Source organism: Penicilliopsis zonata (genome assembly GCF_001890105.1).
Source record: "Penicilliopsis zonata CBS 506.65 unplaced genomic scaffold ASPZOscaffold_6, whole genome shotgun sequence".
Lineage (NCBI taxonomy): Eukaryota > Fungi > Ascomycota > Eurotiomycetes > Eurotiales > Aspergillaceae > Penicilliopsis > Penicilliopsis zonata.
In genome coordinates, this window is record NW_019208916.1 from 703304 (window position 1) to 723078 (window position 19775).

The following is a 19775-nucleotide window of genomic DNA, read 5'->3' on the forward strand; positions in this document are numbered from 1 at the left end:
CCGGTATCACAGTCTCACAGGCGGGAGATATCGATTCGAGCAGCAGCACGGGATTATAGTAGTAGTATTGCAGTTGATCGCGGTAGATCAATTGTCGACAAAGATATTGCTGGATATGGCGACGTAACAGAATCAAGAGGATTCAAGAGATGCGAAGACTGCCTTGGATAATCTGATAATCTTATTTGGGTACGACGACCGATCAGACGTGGTCAAACAAAGAACACGCGGTGCTGGAGCGGGCGAGTCACAACCATGGCTCGCAACAAATAAAGCACGAGAGACACGGCTGGCTGATGTTTATTTTTAATCCTTCAAAAGCAAGATGCAGGGCAGGGCAGGCCAAGGCCTGGCAAGGCAAGCATCGCCCATTAAGTAGTAGTTAGTAGTAGGTATTTTCTCACCGACTCGGTAAGGCAAAGAAAGGCTCAGCAACGCCCGGCTTAGCCTGCGTCTGAACCTCAACCACATACAGACTATACCTTGCACGAGAAACTGCATAGCCAATGTGTGCCAACCCATCAGCCCAGGATGGGCGAGGGTAACAGATCAGCCTGTCGTTTCTCTCGCCTCGGAGCGGTATTTCTCTCGAACAGGGTGATTGGGTTGCTTTACCGGGCTGAAACGATTTTCCTTCTGATTTCCCTATTATTCCCTAGCTTTCCCCATTTCTTTTTATTTTCCCTCCTTCTCTCTCCACGTCATCTTTTCTTTTCCAAGGTTGTTGACAACTAAACCGAGAGCTAGCGAGGAGGCCGGGAAGCTCAAACAAATTGCCCGACTGGGTATGCACTGTCAGACTCTGAATCCTCCTCTCTATCTTTTTGAGGCTGAGGATCAGACGAAGCGTGGGATCCCGGATAGAACGGCTGCTCTGGACGTGATCGGATAGGTACTGGGCACTGCTGAGCCCCCAATAGGCGAAGGTCTCCTGAATGACCCGTAGGATAATTTGGTCGGGTATCGACGATCGTCATGCGGGGTCGATGACAGCTGATGACATCGATAGCAGTGGACAGCTGCGGTCTCCTCGGAGGTCGTAAAAATGGGCATCTAAATTGTTCTGTACCCCAACTGCTAGCCATCGAAAATAGTATAGTTAATTAGCAACGCAGAGACAGTCGTATGGTTTAAAGGGTTCAGAACTTCAAAGTCGATTTCGAGTCTTGAACTGTGACCTCACGTCATCCTTCATCCAAGAAATAAATACTTACCGGCTTTTGGAAGTAAATAGCTCCTATTCTAGATAGGCCAGCAGCATCGCAAACAGGTAAGGTAGCATAGCTAGGTAGGTTTCTGGACTCTTTCAACCTCTCCGGCGTCACCTACCACGGTGTTGTCAACAGAGACATTGTCACAGGCCGCACCGGCAGTGTCCTCGACTAGATGCGTTGATCGTTATTCATTCTCAAATTCATACGGGATGGTATAGCTTTACCGGGGCACCCGGTCACTTTTTTTCCATGAGGCGAGGATTCCACTACCTGGCGGAATCTTTTCCGGAGAATGTTTCTAGAGACCAGGGAGGAAAGCCCTCATCAAACCTTCCCCGATTTCCAGAGAGAAACGGCCTCCTAGGTTGTCCTTCTTTCTCGCAATATCCTCCTGATTCCGGCAAGGGGCAGACGGGTGATGGATTGGCGGAAAAATCCCCGCCGCGCTTGTTGTTGTCGTTACTGTCATCGTAGTAGTTGTTATTATTTTCGGAGACAAGATCAATCATGGCAGTTATCATGATGATGATGAAAATGGAGATGCTTCTGATGTCTTGAATGTAAAGTTCCCACACAGGCGAAACTTATGAGTTCATCCTCCAGTGCCTTTTTCGCAAAAGGGAACTCCTCCCTAAAGTGGTTAGGGCTAGCTCTGGATATCATATGACAAGGCAGCAACAATTCTGCTTATAGTATTCATTATAGTGTCTGTGAGTTTATTCTACTACATCCCTTGTCCTCCATCTGATTCTTATAGTCTGTCGGCATTGAAGTAATGGAACAGGATACCGGTAGAGATCTCTAGGCGGCAGTTGTCTGAAAGGTCGCCAAGTTGATACAAAACGACAAGCAGGCAGAACAGGACCAGGGTCTTATACCAAGATATAGAGCTAAGAAATAAAGAGCATTCCTTATCCAAGCTCAGATCTAACTATATCATCAATGCAGGACCCATTGAAACAGCGAAAACGGGATCATGGACTTGCCGATGACTGTCAAGGTTCACTGGAGACGTTCAAGAGAATATCTCAAGGTATTATCTGCCGCCTGGGTCCGGGAGCACTAAGCCTGGACACGGACGAAAAGGAGGCGGTCTAGCCAGACAAGAGAGTGCGAATACCAGGGCGGGCATTGCTTTCGAAGCCGCAGCTGTTATCATAAATGATGGCAAGCAAGTATCCGTTAAGATCAGCGCTGGCAAGGGGATTCTATAGCGGTCCCACGAGTAGGAGAGTATCAAACTAGTACTTCAGTTTTAGATACTTTGCTACTATGGTACTCGTCACAACTCAGCTGTATCACAGCCAGCCCGGATGGGCAATCTGGCTAGAGACGAATCTGGTGAAGTTCGATTGTTTTCGGTCCGAAATTGTAGTGGCTTGATCTAAGACAGCTGCTGGGCTACTCTCAGAAACTTTGCTTGAACAGAAGGAACAAATCATAATTTTCACGATGTGTCTTTAAGATTCGTTTCTCATTTATTCGTGACATCGTCAGATCAGTTCGTAATTTACACATTTTGCCTTCCTACTTCTCCTCTTCTGGCTGCTCTTCTGCATCTCTTTCTCTGTCCGCCATCTGAATCATAACCTGATGCTTATCCCAAGACTCCTCCCAGATCTCCGGCGAATTCTGCAGTGTGTCCAAGGCGGGGGCAAAAAATTGCGCCTTCATCTCCTTCATCGATTTGACGTACAGCTCGTAATTCTCAATTACGCGGTTCAGGATGTCCCATAGCGCGATGAGAAGGCGTGAGACCTCTGATCGGTCGACATTGACCTCTTCATCTTCAAGGACGAGCTGTCGATTGCTTGTGCGGAGGAAACCAGTGTACACGTATTCGTCGTAGAGTTCCAGGAAGACGGATAACAGGCGTCGTTCAAGGGGACGGGGTTTTTTGAGGTGTCTTTTTATAAATAAAAATATATCATTTAGTACATTAAAAAAATCTCGGAGCGTGAGTAAGGTGATCTTACATCATAACCACTTGCGCCATACGCTGATAGCGAGTATAAGCCGAAATGTCGTTATCCTTTTCGATTTCGGACAAGATATATCTTACCCGAACTGCAACGTCAACCTGCTCCTGGAGCTGCAGATCGATGATGGCAAGGTACTTAATGATTTCGGTAGCGAGGATTTTGATCTCACTCAAGTCCTTCTCTTCAGCCAGGAAGAACCGGATCGGCACCCGTGTCTCCTGCTGGAAGATGATATAGTTCATCCGGATTACCATGTTTGTCATGGCAGTGAACCGTCTTCTTATGGGCAGCTTCAGACGAGGATTAGCGAGAAGGAAGCGCACTTCGTCAAGCAACACATGGAGATGGGAGGCTCGGATGCTATTGTATAGCCAGGATGGAGAATCGATTTCCTCCTCAATATCCGGGGAAGGAGTCTGATTTTGGCTTCCACGTGTCGTCGCAGTTTCGGTGGCATCGGCCCCTGGGGACTTCTCGCCCATTTCAGGCTGCAGAACGGCTTCCTTCTTTACAGTGAGCGTCTGGGGGGTCTCGGAGAGAGCTGGATCAGCCGTCTGGGGCGGGAAATCCGGGAACGAGGCGACCCTACTATCGATGTCCCTGAAGCGGATGACCTCTTCGGCAACCTTGGAGATGGCATAGTTATATGCGGCCTCGTGTTCCTTGTCCATCAGCTGCACGTTATTCTCGCATGACTCGTAATAGTCGGGGAACGGCTCGACCTGTTCGTCGTCTGCCTCACGCTTCAGGTCTCCAGTGCTGAGTGAGAGCTCTGTCAGTGTGGTTTCACCTCCAGAGCTCATTGCTGCCTCGTTTTCAAATGAACTTTCTTGGGAAGCCATCGGAGCAGGCGCGTTTTCGTCTCTGGTAGAGGGGCCTGGATTCGTACTTCTAATGGAAATGCCACCGTCATCAGAATCAGCGTCAACCGGGCTTGTGTCCTTCGTAGGGCTTTGAGCAACGGTGCTGTTGGACTCGGTGGCCTCCCTGTGGTCTTGGGTATTTGTGATCTCGGCAAGCACAATGGTTTCGAGAGATTTGAATAGAAGGCTAGAAATTGTTGATTTTTCAGAAGTCTTTGGCTTGTTGTCGCCCTATACAATATGTATACCTGGTTAGGAATAATCTTTCTGGGATAAAGGATCTGCGCAGCACTAGGGAGGTAAACGCTTACCTCCTCTGGCTGAGATATCTTTGCTTCTGGTTCCATTATGGACTTTTTATGGCCTATTTAGCCCCAGAGGTGAAGAGGGAAAGACAATCTTAGATAAAAAAGAATTAGATCAATATGGGAGTATGTGTAAGATACATATAAGAAGTAGGGTCGATGAGGAAAAGTGCAGATATAAAGAAAAATAGTGGCTGGCTCTCACTTTAGGGAAATATAGTAATATAGGCATCTATTCACTTTATTTGCTGAGATGATGGCCTTAATATTCTAGGATAGCCCTCTTAGTATGAACTAAGTGAATAATAGTTTCTTTACTCTACTAGTAAGCTTAAAATGCTATTCACATCTTACAAGCTTTGAATTGAGGCCATCTTTACCCGGGTATGTATGCCTATGCAGGTCTAGCAAGATGAAGATTCAAGGTCAATCAGCAACCAGAGGTTTCATCTGTTGCTATATTTTACATCATTTGAGGTCAGCTCAGATGTTATATGCGTTGAAGGCCTAATATAGGTTTTAAATTAGCATATTTCGGTGCGAGTGGAAGGAAAGTAGGGGTTGATCTTCACTTGCAGTATTCATTTTCAAGTACTAATTTTGATACAGCCTCGACCACCTGGACAATGTGAAAAGATAAAAGAAGGATATATACTGTTTGAGTATAGAGTACAAATTTCTACAGGGTCTTATATCTCTACAAGATAAAAGCATGAAAGTTTTACAATAGTGGTGGCATTGCAACAGCTACCCAAAGTATAGAAAGAAGTCTTGAATTTACAGCAGGTCGATCAAAGAACGCTCATGGTAATACGAAATAGCGATCCAAGCCAATCGAACCAAGCAGCCTTGCCTTCCCTTAGGGATTGATTGATTAGCAAAGCAGAGCGTACGAAGGAACGACGCAAAACGCTTCGATCCAACAACGCTGAGCTTTTCAGCCAAGAGCCCAGAGGTTAAGAAGGTCTAAGTAGATCTTCGCACAGTGACTAATCGGCACGTCATTGGCAGGAGCGTGACAACTTAAAGTAGTGCGTGGAGGAGCAGGAGAAAGGCTCAACTTGTATCATATAGAGGAGAATTGAAGTACCTGAGAAATTATCAATCATCTTTCTTCGATAGACTCTCACGTTTCAACGTCTCTGCGTCTTCCTCGTCGTCATCGGGTAAAGGAACATCCATGACATGTTCTCCGACTTTCTCCAAAGTCCTCCGACTCCATGCTCTTAAGGCTTTGTAAACAGTCTGCAGGTTTTGTTAGATACTCAGCGGAAAGAGATCATAGTCCATAGACCTACCACAAGGAAGGCTCCAACGCCGATCAAAATAACCAGCCATGTAACAGACGAGACCCGGCTCCGTCCAGTATTTCTGCCGCTACTGACCAGGCCAGTACTGCGCAGACCCCACCAGTGCCATGACGACAAGGCGAATAGAGCTTTAATAAAAGACAGGACTCCTAAGGAGGCCAACCCCTTGGTGAAATGAAGAAGCCAGCGATTAAAACTGCCCGTAGCCACAACATCAAACTCTAGGTCGGGTTCCCAAAAGTCTAAGTCATAAAAGGATTCCATGTGGGTGAAATAGAGATGGATAATGGGGTCAGCAACGAAACCGAGCAAGAAAACAGTTGAAATCAAAACAAGAAAGGTTAGTCCGAACTGGGTCCAGATGCTACTAATCCAGCGAGCCCATCTAAGGCGTTCGAGACGATACTGAAATCCACAGGTCGGGCAGTGCCAGTAGTTTCTCGACCGGTAATCAGAGTCGGCATGCCGCCAGTATCTAAGACAGCCTTCATGAACATATCGAGATGACCCCTTGCACTTGCACGGTCGTAGCAGTCGCCCCAAATCCGGATCTGATGACATATAAATAACGCGTGGGTTGTGCTGCAGAAATCCAGGCAAGTTCTCTGACGGGGGTTCATAGGTCGGGAGAACCACCTCCAAACAAATACGGCACGTTCGAGGAGGGTAGTAACGCTTCTCGGAGGTCTCATCGGGTGTCGCCTGCGTACCCGACTGATGCATGTCCTCCACAACATGAGATACCTCGTCCGTGTCTGGCTCACTCATGGCCGATGCTTCAGACGGCCACTGCCAGCGAGGCTCATTTATATCCACAAACAGTAATGAACTCGACAGTCTCACCAGATAACATTGCTGGTGACTGCGATTCAACAGGCCGGATTACATGCACAAGTGACCTTTGCCAGTTCAGCACGCTGAAGTAACAGGCCCAGGGAAAGAAGAAAAGTCTGGGAAACAGAGAACAACGAGACCTTTTGTGGATAGAAAGAGCTCCACGCTGACCAAGCCCAAAACGGACACTAGCCGCTCGCCTAGCGTCACCGCCTTTGCTCTGTAGGCGCGTGGCTTGGCACTGCTCTGGGCGATACCGCGTCAACACCTTGTCGCCTGGAAGCTCAACCAGCTCCAGCCAGCCGTTGCAACCCTCGCATCCATCTGACCACCACCGAGTCTGCTGCCGAAGACTTGTTGTTACTGTTGTGTTTCTGAATACATTTTAAGAGAAAATCATATCTCCCAGATCGTCTCCATGGCGGACCGCTATTCTTTCTCCCTGACCACCTTCTCGCCCAGGTAGGTTGGAGCTCCCCCGCTTGTAGGAGAAGAGGTTTATGTTAACGATAGTCTATAGCGGCAAGCTGGTTCAGATTGGTATTTTTTATCTGGAGGTTGTTGAAGATTCACCATGATGCTAATTTGCCTAGAATATGCCTTGAACGCTGTCAACCAGGGTGTGACTGCCCTGGGCATCAAAGGTACCGAGATCCAATCTGACTCCCAACACTGGCGAACCTGGCGGGCTTTCAGCTAACTGTTCTTCTTTCCTTTCCTTTCTCGACGATTAGCTACGAATGGAATTGTTCTTGCAACCGAGAAAAAGTCATCCTCACCGCTCATCGACCCGCCATCGCTCTCGAAGATCTCTCTCATCACCCCTGACATTGGCATGGTCTATGCGGGTATGGGCCCGGACTACCGTGTGCTCGTAGACAAGGCCCGCAAGGTTTCCCACACCGGCTACAAGCGGATCTATAACGAGTACCCCCCCACCCGGATATTGGTGCAAGATGTTGCCCGTGTGGTACAGGAAGCCACCCAGTCTGGTGGTGTTCGGCCCTACGGTGTGAGTCTGTTGGTTGCCGGCTGGGATGAAGGCATCGAACCTGAAAGCGGAGAGAGCCAGCTCGGGAGCACAGGCGAGGAACCGAAGAAGACCCCCGGTAAGACCGGCGGTATCCTCAAGGGAGGCCCCAGTCTGTATCAGGTCGACCCCAGCGGCAGTTACTACCCCTGGAAGGCCACGGCCATTGGAAAACATGCTACAAGCGCCAAGACCTTCCTCGAAAAGCGTTATACTGAAGGACTCGAGCTGGAAGACGCCATTCACATTGCCCTCTTGACTCTCAAGGAGACAATTGAGGGCGAAATGAACGGTGACACGATAGAAATTGGTATGTCTAGAACTACACATACATACGTATATGTATTGCACTCGAGACTAATCGATCTAGGTATTGTGGGACCGCCGGCCGATCATCTGCTGGGAGTCGAGGGTGTGGAAGGCGCCAAAGGCCCCCGGTTCAGGAAATTGAGCAAAGAGGAGATTGAAGATTATCTCACCAATCTATGATTTATTTACGTCGCCACAGATATTCGTTTGCACGTTATTTGAGCCTTGTAGTATAATAGATCATGGCAAGTCTTGCGAGGCAATCTTTCTCTGGTAGACAACCATCGCTGCAAGGATAACTATCTGATCACCACTGCTGGTACCACGAGCTCCTCTTGATCATTCTGGAGAAGTTCTAGATGCCCCTCCCTTGTAAACCCATCACCTCAAACCATGCCGAGGTTTTCTGCTCCTTGTTATCTCCTATGCGTATATATATATGTCCCCGCTACTTCACGCTCCATGCCGAGGGACTCCAGTGCAGCCTACAAGATCACAGTGAGAATCTCTATGGTTCCTTCTGCTCATTGGAAAGGGCCTAACTTTATATGGAAGCCTTATTCAACAGTATCGCATCTGAGAAACAGAAACCAGACCAATGATTTGCTGAAACTCCTATTGACTTCTCTCGTCCAGCTCGGCGTAACCTGATGATCAAGTCTAGAGAAGTCTAAGCTTCACGCCAAAGAGCTTCCTCCACGGAGTATACAATAGTTATGGATCTCATTTGATGTAAGAACAGCCTGCTTGACATTACCCCGCATAGGCCTTGCAGCTGTTTAATGGGTTATATCAGACGTTGCAAAGCTACGCTTAGCTGAAGCCGACCGCATTAACTAGTGTCGACCTGTCGACTTCCGAACAACCAGCAACAACCCCTTGACCCAACTCCTGATAATACGCCTGATGAGATCGATCGTGGTCCCAATAATGCACGGGGTAAGTTGCTGCCGTTCGAGTAACTGGTATACGGAGTACGCGTTATTTCTCTAATGATCTCAGTTCCGCCGATCTAGAGCCTAGGGTAACAGAGAATCGAAGCTGCTCTCCACTCCGCCCCCTACTGGTACTGTCTGTCTTCCAGGATACGAACCTTTTTCTTTGTACAACCCGACGACCCTCAGAGGCTCATTTTCGTTTGTCTACTGGTTCTTGGTCTCTGGTAAAACGATTGACAACCAGACCAGACCAATCTAGAAAGCTCATGGACAATGGCAGAGCAGCGCTCGAAGCCTGAAGTCGTTGTTACCCAACTTACCCACCGTGGAACGGCATTAACTATCTTCTTCTCCACTGGACAGCGCCCACTTTTCAAGCAGACCCCGTTGGTTCGGAGTAGGCTACTAGCCTCATAATACACACCTTTAGGGACATGTGAGAGGATAGTTAAGAACAGGATAGGATTGCGGAGATGGGACAGAAGAACCTCCTCATCCCCCCCTCCTCCCCTAGGCTGCTGGTTCGCTTGCCCTCTCTTTTGTGCGAGGTTTGTTTTTGAATCTGACAGCAAGTGCAGCGCCATCCCCGCGGTCAGAACTGCAGGCGACCTGTGCGATCTGTGCCAGAGAACAAGCTTGTCAGTCGCCCAATTGGTGCTTTTCTTTTGGAGAGGACCGATGGAGGGTACGATGTGCGACCTCAAGGCACAAAATTGACCTACCTGTGCATATCCCTCCCCCCCCCCCACTGGAGGCCTTTCAAGTGAGCTCTCTGACCCCGCCCCCTTCCTCCCCGACGTCTGCTCCCCTGCGATTGCTGCTTCCCGCAGCTGCTGTCATGTCGGTGAAGGTTGAGGTACAGGAGGAATTTGGCAGCCAGCCACTACTGCCAAGGAGTCGCCGTACCTGGCAGAGAGGGCCTTAGGAGAAGGGAGATCGGCGTGGTCTATCTTTCAATACTATAGCCCACATCCTCGACTCGCGGCAGTCTCTTTGAAAGCATCCTCGGCGATCTCCACACTTGTTTGCATTGAAAAGAGTAATAGAAGATCACTCTATCTTGCTAATAATAACCCCAGGCCAGTGTTCGGCTGTCAGGCTCAAATTCCAGTCGGAAAGCACGACTCTGCAGACGGAAAAAAGACGAAGATATCGACCATTCTTTCCCCCCCCCTTCCGTTCTCGCAAGAATGAACCATGTCGTCCACCCAAGATCCCCTCGACGGTATATCGGGTGAGCTTGCACATGACGGGGATGTAATGAAGATAGTTCTCATAGTCTTCATCTCCATCTCGTGGTATAACGTGACGGAGCTTGTGGTTCTCGTCCTGTCTACGTTTCGGCGCTGGCGAGGGCTCTATTTCTGGTGTCTCCTTTTGTCTGGCTGCCTGGGTGTCGGGCTATATTCTCTCGGCTTCATGCTCAAGTTCTTCACCCAGGCCAACTCGACATTCTCAGTCACGGTCCTTACCGTCGGCTGGTGGGCCATGGTCACCGGCCAGTCCGTTGTGCTCTACTCGCGGCTCCATCTAGTCCTACGCGACGAGGGTATCCTGCGGCGCGTGCTAATCATGATCATCGTGGACTTCTTCCTCCTGCACGTCCCTACCACAATCCTGACCTACGGCTCGAACGTCAAGAACCGATCAGGCCTGTTTGTCGAGGGCTACAACATCATGGAGAAGATTCAGATGACCGGGTTCACCATCCAAGAGGCCATCATCTCAGCTCTCTACGTCTCCGAGACGGTCAAGCTGCTGCGGCTGGGCTCTGATCATACCAAACGCAGGATCATGTACCAGCTTGTTGGAATCAACGTTGCCATGTTTGTTATGGACCTCGTGCTTCTGGGGCTCGAATACGCAAGTTACTATGCCGTCCAGATCACCCTCAAGGGCGTCATTTACAGCGTCAAGCTCAAACTCGAGTTTGCCGTCCTGGGAAGACTCGTCGATGTCGTCCACGGCGACAGACAGTCCGGCGCATTAGGCAACAGTCTCCGCCTGGCCTCGTTCCCGTATTCCAGCGACCAGGCCCCCGGGGCTCCCTTGAACACGCTGCCGGTCCCGACCTTTTATAGCGCGCCAGTGACGGACATGGACACACCAGACTCCCGGCTGAATCACGAAGACCAGATGGATGAGTCGGACGGGAAGATGCTAACGATGAGGCATTTCTCGACCTGGGTCGAAGATTAGACCGGAAGGTTGCAAATAATGGCTGAGATGACGAAATGTGTAGTATGTTAATATATTATATCCAGGATGCATATACAGCACAATCAAAACATAGCATCAAAAAAATATAAAATGACCGGACTGATGTACGGAGTAGTACGGAGTACTAATAACTAGTTTATAGGTATTTGAATAGTTAACTAATCTTTTGCTGAGGCTAATCGTATGATCTACCCACAGAAAGGTGCATAAGCACTCTTATTCGACAACGATAAGCACGTACATACAACCACCTATTTTTTTCTCTAGAAGAAACTTGCTTGTATGGTCTGATGTTGGCTCGAGACCCTTCTTCTGGCCCTCCCATCTCTTGAAAGCCTGGCACTAACGTGGCCCCAGTGGCACCCCTTAGTTACTACATGGAAGCCCACGCCTTAGGGCTCCCACTGGCACTTGTGGGCTTTCTGCCTCATCCCCCTCCTTTTTTTTTCCCTTTCCCCCAGTTGGTCCCCCGGACATGAGCCTTAAGGGTGTTGACCCAGGGATGGATGGCTATTAAGCTACCACTAACTGCTAGTCAAGTACTCTTGGCTAACTGATTCAAACTGTTGTTATTGAGCCTCAATTCCGATTTTAATTGTTTCTCTTTCTATCGTTTCATACCTTCTACAGGGGATGTTCGCTATCGACACGAGAGAACCCTGGCAAAACAAATCCATTGAGTCCATTGAATGCTTCGATATAACTAAACCTCCTCACGATAAATATGCATACGGCGGTGGCCTTTTGATCGAGGACCGCATGGTCGATTAGCAAGATTTGATTTGAATTTTTTCTCTTTTTGGCTCTTTCTCGTGTGCTGTCTTTCGTTTTGTGAGTGCAAGGTACGGACTCTACGGAGTAAATTTAGATTAATTCCTCCCAATCTCCCCCTCCCCGCTTGAAAGGTCCGATTGAGTCCGATAGATTATCGGATTTTTTTCCCCTTGCTCACTCACCCCTCCTCCATCCCTCCCTCCCTCCTCCTTTCTCCCCGCATGTCCGTTCTTATCTTTGTGGTCCCGGTGCTGTACAGAGTACGTACAACAGGCGATTTCACGGACACAAGTGTGGGAAGAGAGAAAGAGAAGATCAGCTCACGCATGATTCATAGTGGCTTCTGAGTGGGATTCGCTCGCCGCATCGAGACTGAATATGTGGGAACAGGATCGCGCCGCCGGTTTCTCGGATCGTATCGCTTCCCGGAGCTTCCTGCCTCGTGCACCGTGTGTAAACCTGTCCGGCGACCAGCAGCGTGCTGATACCACCGCAGCCACCGGGGCCTTGACGTCTTCCGAGAGGAGGAGGGAGGAAAAGAGGGAGGAAAAGAGGGAGCAAAAGAAGGAGGAAAGTAAGAAGCAAAGGCAACAGACGGAGAAAGAGGGGGAGAAGAAGGAAGAGGAGAAGGAGCAGAGAAAGGAATCGGCAAAGCCCGTCGCCGTCGTTATCACTAGGATGGTGTCCGTCCACACCATGCCGTCGCTATCAAGTGCCTCGCCATCGTCACCTTCGGTGTCATCGGCCTCTCTTGACACGCGCGCGTATGTCGGGCTGGAGGGCAGCCGCAATCTGCTTGAAGATGACGGGACGGGAACGCTGGTCGTGCCGCGAACCGCACAGTTCGGTCATATTTATACCTGTCTCTTCCACATCCTGGACTGCCACGAGACCTTTGACTGTGCCGACGAATGGAAAACGCATGTCCTTAGTCACTTTCGGACGCACTCGCCCCCGAACACCGCCCGGTGTCCGCTGTGCCCGGACGAGCGGTTCCTCAGCGGCATGCGCCACAGCGCCTGGGACCGCATGATGAACCATGTGCTTATTGCGCACTACCACCAGGGTCAGACCCTAGCCCGTAGCCGGCCGGACTTTGAGCTGATGCAGTATTTGTACCGGCTGAAAATCATCAGTGATGATCAATTCAAGGCAATGCAGTTGCCGCCGGCCCCCTCCAGCCCGGCATATCACCGCTCCCAGGACTCAGTCCGGGCGAGTATCGGATCGGCCGACGAGCCATATTGTGCTCCGTACAGCCGCCGGCGAGAAGAGCGGATGCGAGGTCGACGACGAGGAATCAGTTGTGTATGATTTCCAACACCAAAAAAAAAGCAACGACCTTGACCGCTGCCCTGCTCGAATGAGCTGTTTTTTTACATCTTCAGTCCCGCCTGGTTTCCTTCTTCTCTTGTATCAATGTTTGCAGACGGGATGCTGCCGATACCCCTATATTTTATCCTCGATGTGCCCTTGATGAATGTCCATGTATCAGATACGTTTTCATGCCCCCCAGTTGATGATTCCACCAAAAAGAATATGCTTTGTGTACGACATGCAGATTTGACTTACTTTCTTACTACCTTCCCTCCGAAAATTCCCACAAGCAGTATGCTTAATTCTAGCTGAAGAGGCGATGATTGATGAGAAGGAAACACATAGGTATGTATCCCAGGATACCACTTCGTAGACCGGAGACATGGATAGGGACTGCCTAAGGTCGGTGAGCACCTGGCAAGCAACAGAGAACAGAGAAGCACGGGATACCTTGGCTATCACTTCACACACCCCGCCAGCCTGCACAATCTGACAGGTCGAATATGATACTGAGCAGTAGCTCCTAGCTTTGAAACTAGAGGGAGTTACTCCGTAGTAATATGGTAGACTGGAGTACAGAGTAGCCAAAGATGGTATCCTGAGCCAGCTCCCTCCTTGGCCATGAACGTATCATCTTCGTTGGATCATAAGACTTGAAATCATATCGTCAACTGTCTCTTGAATATTCTCATGCCGAAATCTAGGAGCATCTGATCTTTTTTTGAGTATATCGATAACCTCCTAATCAAACAGAGCAAACATCACCCATTGAACTCACCACTCAGTATGATGCTTAGACAGGGTATCAGACAATAAATTTATATTTAAAAAAAACTAGTTCTATATCCCTATTAACTTATTAAAATAAAGTAATTAATTATATTTTCTGTGCCTGAGATAAGGCTGATAGTGTCACTGTTGCACTTGCGCTTCTGCAAACGCCCCACGAAAAGCCATCGTTTCCGCTCTGCCACTCCTCTCGCTTGCCCATCCTTTCACCCCCTCACTTTAGACGCGCGCTCCCCGCCCACAGTCTGCGAGAGAGATGGAGAGACTCTCAATAAATGATCCCCCGCCCGGGCCTCAGCATGGTAATAATGCCCAGCAGGGCCAGCAGGGCCAACAGCCACCGCAAGTGGGAGTGTCCCAGGGCCCCCCGCAATTACCGCCGCAGATGTTCACAACCGCCGCTCAGCTGTTAGATTTAACAGATAGTATGTCTTGTTCTTGGATTATTTCTTATTTTCCCCCTCGATTGGAGCAGCGGCTGACTGTAAATCAGAGAAGCTAGTCCTCGTGCTCCGTGATGGACGGAAGCTGATCGGTGTGTTAAGAAGCTGGGATCAATTCGGTATGGCTAAAACAATTTATTCGTCTGGACGACGACGTGTCTAACAAATCTTGACAGCCAACCTTGTCCTCCAAGATACAATCGAACGGTTATATGCTGGAAATCTCTACGCCGATATCCCTCGTGGGATCTTCCTTGTTCGTGGCGAGAATGTGCTGCTTCTGGGCGAAATCGTATGCTTTCCGTTCCTCTTGAGGGGGGGTTGGTTTAAAGCTAATGGCTCCGTCTAGGATCTCGACAAGGAAGACGATATCCCCGCGCACCTTCAAAAGGCCCCGTTCCAGGAGGTCTTTGACCTGAAGAAGAAAGAAGACAACGAACGCAAACGGTCCGATAAGAAGCGTAACAACCAGCTGCAGGGTCTTGGCTTCGAAGCTGAGCACAGCGGAGAGATCCTCTTCTAGTCAGCAGACCGAACCGTTTCATCGAGACCCTTGGCTCGGGACCTGCTCTTTGTTTGAGCCACGCCCGCGGCGATTTCACCCGTTTCGCCACCCTGAGATGGGCGCTGCGGTCTGCAGAGCGAGCGGAACTACATATTGGTCTCGCTCTTGAGCGTTTGCAAGCAGTTACAAGCAAATAAAGAAGGGGTAGAGGGGGTAGAAGGGGGGGGGGGTAGGTGGAAAGGTATTCACACTACGTGAAAAATTTAGAGGGATCTCTCGGGTTATTGTGTGTCCCAGTCGACCTCGATCCGTGAGCATCATCAATATGTTGGACAGATGATAGGGTGGAGGCTGCCAAGTTCGAAATCTCCTTGTCCTCGGCCCATGCAGACTCACACCCCATCCTCTTCCTCCCAGTCAGTCATCGTTTCTCCCTGTCTCCAAACGAAGTGCTTCCAGAGACGTAGCGAGTCCTTGGGGCAAAGGCGTCAGGAATCATCAGACGGGCCGGCGAATTTCTGCTAGATATCTGGTCGGTCTTATTGCATATTATTTATGAGAAAAATTCACTATATTATTTGACACTACCTACTCGCTATCGTCTTATTGCAATTGTTGTAGTTATCATTGTTTCTTGGAAGTCTTTCGTCTATCGATAGGCCCGCCAAGACTTTTGTACTGTTTGCCAAAAAAAATATTCTGCCCCAGAGAAAAAAAAGTCCTCCGCGGTGCTGGTCCATCACCAACTGCAAAACCCCGATTCCTCAGCTGCCTGCTGGTCGATTGCGCGTCATGGCGACCCTGGCCGAGAGGCTCGAGAAGATCAAGTCTCCCAAGCTGCAGAATCAGCACCATGTGCGTCCTTGAACCTGGCCATCCCCCCAAACTCGTGTCCCCGCTCTGCCGCTAACTGAGAGCTCTCTCATAACAGACCGCTGTGGTGCTCTCCGCCGTCGAGGATACGCTCCGTGACCAGAAGGCCGACTTTTCGGCGACGGCGTACTTTGCCGCGCTGCTTGCGTTGCTCTCCCAGTCCATCTCCGTCTCGCAGGGGATCGTCAACAAGGATCTCGCAACCTCGGTGGTCTACCTGCTCGATCTGACGACCGCCTACGTGCCGGAGCCGATTCTTCGATCGAAATTCTCGCAGATCCTCACCAGTCTCGCGCCAGCTCTCTCGCTCCCGGATGTCGAAGCCCCGCTGCTGCGGCCGTCGATCGGCTGCCTCGAGTCCCTGCTGGTCGCCCAGGATGCCGCCGCCTGGAACCTCCCACACACCCAGGTTGGTCCGCGCCGGGCGATCGCCGGCCTGCTGAGTCTGTCCGTCGACCACCGTCCGAAAGTGCGCAAGAGGGCGCAGGACGCCCTGATCAAGGTGCTCAAGACCCCGCCGCCGAGCCCGTCGCTCGACCACCCGGCCGCAGACATGTGTGCAGAGACTGCCCTGCGCACGCTCCACGACAGCATTGCGGCGGCCGCCAAATCCAAGAAAGGCCGCCACGATAGCCGGGAGAGCCACGAGCCGCTTGTCATTCACTCGCTGCAGCTGGTGAAGACGATCGCGACCGCGTCGGGCGGCTGGCCGAGCAAGAAGATTGAGCCTCTGTGCGAGCTGCTCATGAATGCATCCCGGTCCAGCAACGAATACATCACGATGGGTGCCTTTGAGGTGTTTGAGGTCATCTTCGAAGGCATGGCCGACGAATTTTCCTCCTCTAAGCTGCCCCGCCTCTTGGACGCCATCTCGGAGCTGAAGCCGGCCCAGAACGACTCGCAGCTGCTCCCCCCGTGGATCGCCGTCTTGTCGCGCGGGTATGATGTGTCCGCGCAGATCAGCCCCGAGGATACCTTTGAGAAACTGCCGGAGCTTTTCAATCTGGTTGCTGCCTTCTTGGCGTCTCCCTCGAGCAACATCCGCGTCTCTGCATCCGAGTGTCTGATCTCCTTCCTGGCCAACTGCATCCCGGACAACGTCATCGTCGAGCCCTCCGTCTACGACGAGAAGACGCTGGAGAAGTTGGCTCGGTCAGCGACTGATTTACTCTCCGTCAAGTACCAGGCCGCGTGGGTGGAGGTGTTCAACGTTTGCTCCGCCATGTTCGACAACTTCAAGTGGCAGTCCAGCCCATTCCTGCTGGATATTGTAAGAACGGTCGGAGAGCTGCGCAGCAATGAGTCGTTCCACGGCAAGAAGGAAGCCGATCTGGTGCTGGGTAGTGCAATCAACGCCATGGGCCCTGCGGCCGTGTTGGAGTTGCTCCCGCTCAACATCATCCAGCAAAAGTCGGGCCAGCCGGGTCGTGTCTGGCTCCTCCCGATTCTGCGGGACTATGTCTCCAATACGAACCTCGGCCATTTCCGTACCGAGTTTGTCCCACTCAGCGAGGCCCTCTACCAGAAGGTCATGGACTACGGTTCCGCCGAGAAGAGCGTCGAGGTGAAGATCTTTGAAACCCTTGTCCAGCAGACCTGGGCGGTCCTGCCGGGCTACTGTGAGCTGCCGTTGGATCTGGTGGAGGCTTTTGACCAGAGCTTTGCCGAGTTGCTTTCCAATGTCCTTTACAAACAGACTGAGCTGCGCGCCGACATCTGCCGATCGCTACAGAATCTTGTCGAGTCCAACCAGGCCATCCTCTCACTGGAAACCGAGGGGGATGACTTGCTGGTGCAGCGGCGGATCTCCAAGGATGCAGCAAAGAAGAACATCGCTCATCTCTCTACATTCGCAAGCAACCTGTTGGCCGTTTTGTTCAACGTATACAGTCAGACACTCCCTCACTACCGGGGCTACATCCTTCAGTGCATCAATGCCTACCTCAGCATTACCCCCGAGAAGGTAAGACCCCCTCGCCAGAAAAAAAAGAAAGAGAAAAAGAAATGTTTGAGTGAAATGGTCTAATTAGTTACTATAGGAACTGAGCGAAACGTTCATTCGCGTTACCTCGATGCTCGAGTCATCTCTTACCTCCGAGTTGGAGGCCGCCAAGAATGGAAACCAGCAAAAAGATCCTTCCGACAAGATGCCACCGACATCACACACCTTGATGGATCTTGTCATTGCGATGTCCATCTACCTGCCTCGGACCAGCTTTTCCAGTCTGTTTGCGCTTGCTGCCGTGGTCTTGAACAATGACAAGTCGGACCAACAATTGGTCAAGAAGGCCTACAAGCTGATCCCCCGTCTCGCCACCACAGAGACTGGACGTGCGGCGCTTCTGGAACGCAACGCGGAGCTACAGACTCTTATGCTCACTACGGCGGACAAGGCTCCTTCGTCTGCCCGTCGAGACCGGCTGCTGGCCATCTACGAGCTCGTCACCTACCTCCCCACCTCTGACCTGCACTTCATCCCTTCCATCCTCTCCGAGGTGGTCCTTGGCTGCAAGGAGAGCAACGAGAAGACGCGGACGGCCTCTTTCGAGTTGCTTGTCCACCTTGCCAAGCGGACGACCGATGCGGAAAAGAACCCTCCAGGCACCAAGATCCGGAACTCCATGGTGCCGCATATGCCGGACAATTCGCCCGACGCCCCGGCGACCATTGAGGAGTTCTTCACCATGGTCTCTGCCGGTCTGGCCGGCAGCTCACCGCACATGGTCGCTGCTTCGGTGACAGCGCTGTCGCGCCTCTTCTTCGATTTCCACGCCCAGCTGGAGGCGAACATCGTCTCCGACCTGGTACAGACAGTCGGCTTGTTCCTCACGAGCAACAATCGCGAAATCGTCCGGTCTGTGCTAGGCTTCGTCAAGGTGGCTGTGGTCGTGCTACCGGAGGAGGCGCTGCGTTCGCGCCTCAACTCACTGGTCCCTAATCTAATGGTCTGGAACAAGGAACACAAGGGCCGTCTCCGCAGCAAGGTCAAGAGCATCCTGGACCGGCTGATCCGCCGCTTCGGCGCGCCACTGATTGAGGAGCTGGTCGGCGAGGCGGACCGCAAGCTGGTGGTCAACATCCGCAAGCAGCGTGAGCGCCGCAAGCGCAAGAAGAAGGAAGGCGAGGAAGAAGGCGACGAAGAGAACAACAACAAGGATGACGACGAAGAGGCCGGCGAGGGTCGTAAACAGTTCAGCAACGCCTTCGACAAGGCTGTGTACGGGTCCGACTTCTCCGATTCCGACGACGACGACGACGATGCTAGCGAAATCGACATCGACGAGGACGGCACCATGCACACGCGAAGCAAGCAAGGCGGCAAGGGCGGCAAGGGCAAGGGCGGCGCGTCCTCCTCCAAGCGCGAACAGAAACAGTACATCCGCGAACTTTCTCCAGAGGATAACCCGCTTGACCTGCTCGCTCCGGACGCCCTAGCCAGCATCTCGACGACGAAGCCGAGCGTGCGGTTCCTCAACGCCGGCCCGGGCGCCAAGAACAGAAAACCGCACCAGCGGCCCGCCAAGTTCGGCCCCGACGGAAGACTTGTTCTCGGCGACGACAACGACACTGCCATGAGTGGTGGGTTGGGTGGTACTGGCGGTGCTGGAGCTGGTGCCGATGCTGGTGCCGGTGAAGCTGCGGGTGTCGACGCCTACCTCGCTGCCGTGAGCGGGCCGGACGCCGTCCGACGCGGCCAAAAGGGGAAATTGAAGATGTCGCAGGCTCAGAAGAAGAAGGGCAGCGACGCGATGGATCTCGACGAGGATGACAACGAACAAGCCGCGGCGATCCAGGGAGCCCGCTCTGGGAACGGCACCGGAAATCATCAGCGCCGCGGTCTGGGCATGCCCAAGTCCCATGGGCCCAGTCGCGTTGAGAAACGGAGAAATATGGCCAAGCCGGGTGGGAAGAGAAGAAGGTAGTCTTTTTTCTCGTTTTTTTTTTTTCCTTTCTTTCTTTCCTTCTTTCTTTCTCTTCTTTCCTTCTTTCTTGCTCCTGATCTGCATGAGATGACAGAAATGAATCTGCATTATTCCTCCAGTTTGTTACTTAGGTGCTTATAACTATA

The 19775-nt window shown here is 51.3% G+C and overlaps 8 protein-coding genes across 8 annotated transcripts; 5 read left to right on the forward strand and 3 right to left on the reverse strand.

The window, feature by feature from the left end:
- Positions 1-53: 53 nt before the first annotated feature.
- ASPZODRAFT_1891806 (hypothetical protein) lies at positions 54-679 on the reverse strand. Its single transcript, XM_022727306.1, has 2 exons — positions 323-679; positions 54-259 (listed from the first exon to the last, which is right to left on the reverse strand). The coding sequence occupies exons 1-2, from the start codon at positions 520-522 to the stop codon at positions 133-135; spliced, it is 327 nt and encodes a 108-aa protein (XP_022581587.1). The 5' UTR covers positions 523-679; the 3' UTR covers positions 54-132.
- Positions 680-2698: 2019 nt separating this feature from the next.
- Positions 2699-4406, reverse strand: ASPZODRAFT_166327 (hypothetical protein; the record flags this gene model as incomplete). The annotated part of the gene is made up of 3 exons (XM_022726752.1): positions 2699-3120; positions 3191-4290; positions 4371-4406. The coding sequence occupies 3 exons, from the start codon at positions 4404-4406 to the stop codon at positions 2742-2744; spliced, it is 1515 nt and encodes a 504-aa protein (XP_022581588.1). The 3' UTR covers positions 2699-2741.
- A 526-nt stretch (positions 4407-4932) lies between these two features.
- On the reverse strand, positions 4933-6644 carry ASPZODRAFT_166328 (hypothetical protein; the record flags this gene model as incomplete). Its single annotated transcript, XM_022726753.1, has 3 exons — positions 5663-6644; positions 5495-5609; positions 4933-5018 (listed from the first exon to the last, which is right to left on the reverse strand). The coding sequence occupies exons 1-3, from the start codon at positions 6440-6442 to the stop codon at positions 4933-4935; spliced, it is 981 nt and encodes a 326-aa protein (XP_022581589.1). The 5' UTR covers positions 6443-6644.
- Positions 6645-6855: 211 nt separating this feature from the next.
- ASPZODRAFT_132016 (hypothetical protein) lies at positions 6856-8043 on the forward strand. Its single transcript, XM_022722906.1, has 3 exons — positions 6856-7152; positions 7243-7848; positions 7909-8043. Exons 1-3 carry the CDS (start codon positions 7083-7085, stop codon positions 8025-8027), a joined length of 795 nt encoding a protein of 264 aa, XP_022581590.1. The 5' UTR covers positions 6856-7082; the 3' UTR covers positions 8028-8043.
- Positions 8044-9652: 1609 nt separating this feature from the next.
- Positions 9653-11032, forward strand: ASPZODRAFT_1892294 (hypothetical protein). Its single transcript, XM_022727309.1, has 2 exons — positions 9653-9726; positions 9774-11032. The coding sequence occupies exon 2, from the start codon at positions 9983-9985 to the stop codon at positions 10982-10984; it is 1002 nt and encodes a 333-aa protein (XP_022581591.1). The 5' UTR covers positions 9653-9726; positions 9774-9982; the 3' UTR covers positions 10985-11032.
- Positions 11033-11716: 684 nt separating this feature from the next.
- On the forward strand, positions 11717-13573 carry ASPZODRAFT_132019 (hypothetical protein). The gene is made up of 2 exons (XM_022722907.1): positions 11717-13493; positions 13547-13573. Exon 1 carries the CDS (start codon positions 12158-12160, stop codon positions 13091-13093), a length of 936 nt encoding a protein of 311 aa, XP_022581592.1. The 5' UTR covers positions 11717-12157; the 3' UTR covers positions 13094-13493; positions 13547-13573.
- Positions 13574-14013: 440 nt separating this feature from the next.
- On the forward strand, positions 14014-15239 carry ASPZODRAFT_132021 (hypothetical protein). Its single transcript, XM_022722908.1, has 4 exons — positions 14014-14310; positions 14379-14447; positions 14505-14620; positions 14678-15239. The coding sequence occupies exons 1-4, from the start codon at positions 14142-14144 to the stop codon at positions 14849-14851; spliced, it is 528 nt and encodes a 175-aa protein (XP_022581593.1). The 5' UTR covers positions 14014-14141; the 3' UTR covers positions 14852-15239.
- Positions 15240-15558: 319 nt separating this feature from the next.
- ASPZODRAFT_95759 (hypothetical protein) lies at positions 15559-19748 on the forward strand. The gene is made up of 3 exons (XM_022730513.1): positions 15559-15688; positions 15765-17669; positions 17746-19748. Exons 1-3 carry the CDS (start codon positions 15626-15628, stop codon positions 19627-19629), a joined length of 3852 nt encoding a protein of 1283 aa, XP_022581594.1. The 5' UTR covers positions 15559-15625; the 3' UTR covers positions 19630-19748.
- The last annotated feature ends 27 nt before the right edge of the window (positions 19749-19775 follow it).

Excerpts from the sequence above, each read along its gene's own strand:
- ASPZODRAFT_1891806 (XM_022727306.1), bottom strand. The coding sequence starts at position 522 with ATGGGTTGGCACACATTGGCTATGCAGTTTCTCGTGCAAGGTATAGTC. Across the intron at positions 260-322 it reads CCTGCCCTGCCCTGCATCTT|CCATGGTTGTGACTCGCCCG; the intron begins GCTTTTGAAGGA and ends ATTTGTTGCGAG.
- ASPZODRAFT_132016 (XM_022722906.1), top strand. The coding sequence starts at position 7,083 with ATGATGCTAATTTGCCTAGAATATGCCTTGAACGCTGTCAACCAGGGT. Across the intron at positions 7,153-7,242 it reads GACTGCCCTGGGCATCAAAG|CTACGAATGGAATTGTTCTT; the intron begins GTACCGAGATCC and ends CTCGACGATTAG. Across the intron at positions 7,849-7,908 it reads CGGTGACACGATAGAAATTG|GTATTGTGGGACCGCCGGCC; the intron begins GTATGTCTAGAA and ends TAATCGATCTAG.
- ASPZODRAFT_1892294 (XM_022727309.1), top strand. The coding sequence starts at position 9,983 with ATGTCGTCCACCCAAGATCCCCTCGACGGTATATCGGGTGAGCTTGCA.
- ASPZODRAFT_132019 (XM_022722907.1), top strand. The coding sequence starts at position 12,158 with ATGTGGGAACAGGATCGCGCCGCCGGTTTCTCGGATCGTATCGCTTCC.
- ASPZODRAFT_132021 (XM_022722908.1), top strand. The coding sequence starts at position 14,142 with ATGGAGAGACTCTCAATAAATGATCCCCCGCCCGGGCCTCAGCATGGT. Across the intron at positions 14,311-14,378 it reads GCTGTTAGATTTAACAGATA|AGAAGCTAGTCCTCGTGCTC; the intron begins GTATGTCTTGTT and ends ACTGTAAATCAG. Across the intron at positions 14,621-14,677 it reads TGCTGCTTCTGGGCGAAATC|GATCTCGACAAGGAAGACGA; the intron begins GTATGCTTTCCG and ends GGCTCCGTCTAG.
- ASPZODRAFT_95759 (XM_022730513.1), top strand. The coding sequence starts at position 15,626 with ATGGCGACCCTGGCCGAGAGGCTCGAGAAGATCAAGTCTCCCAAGCTG. Across the intron at positions 15,689-15,764 it reads AGCTGCAGAATCAGCACCAT|ACCGCTGTGGTGCTCTCCGC; the intron begins GTGCGTCCTTGA and ends CTCTCATAACAG. Across the intron at positions 17,670-17,745 it reads TCAGCATTACCCCCGAGAAG|GAACTGAGCGAAACGTTCAT; the intron begins GTAAGACCCCCT and ends TAGTTACTATAG.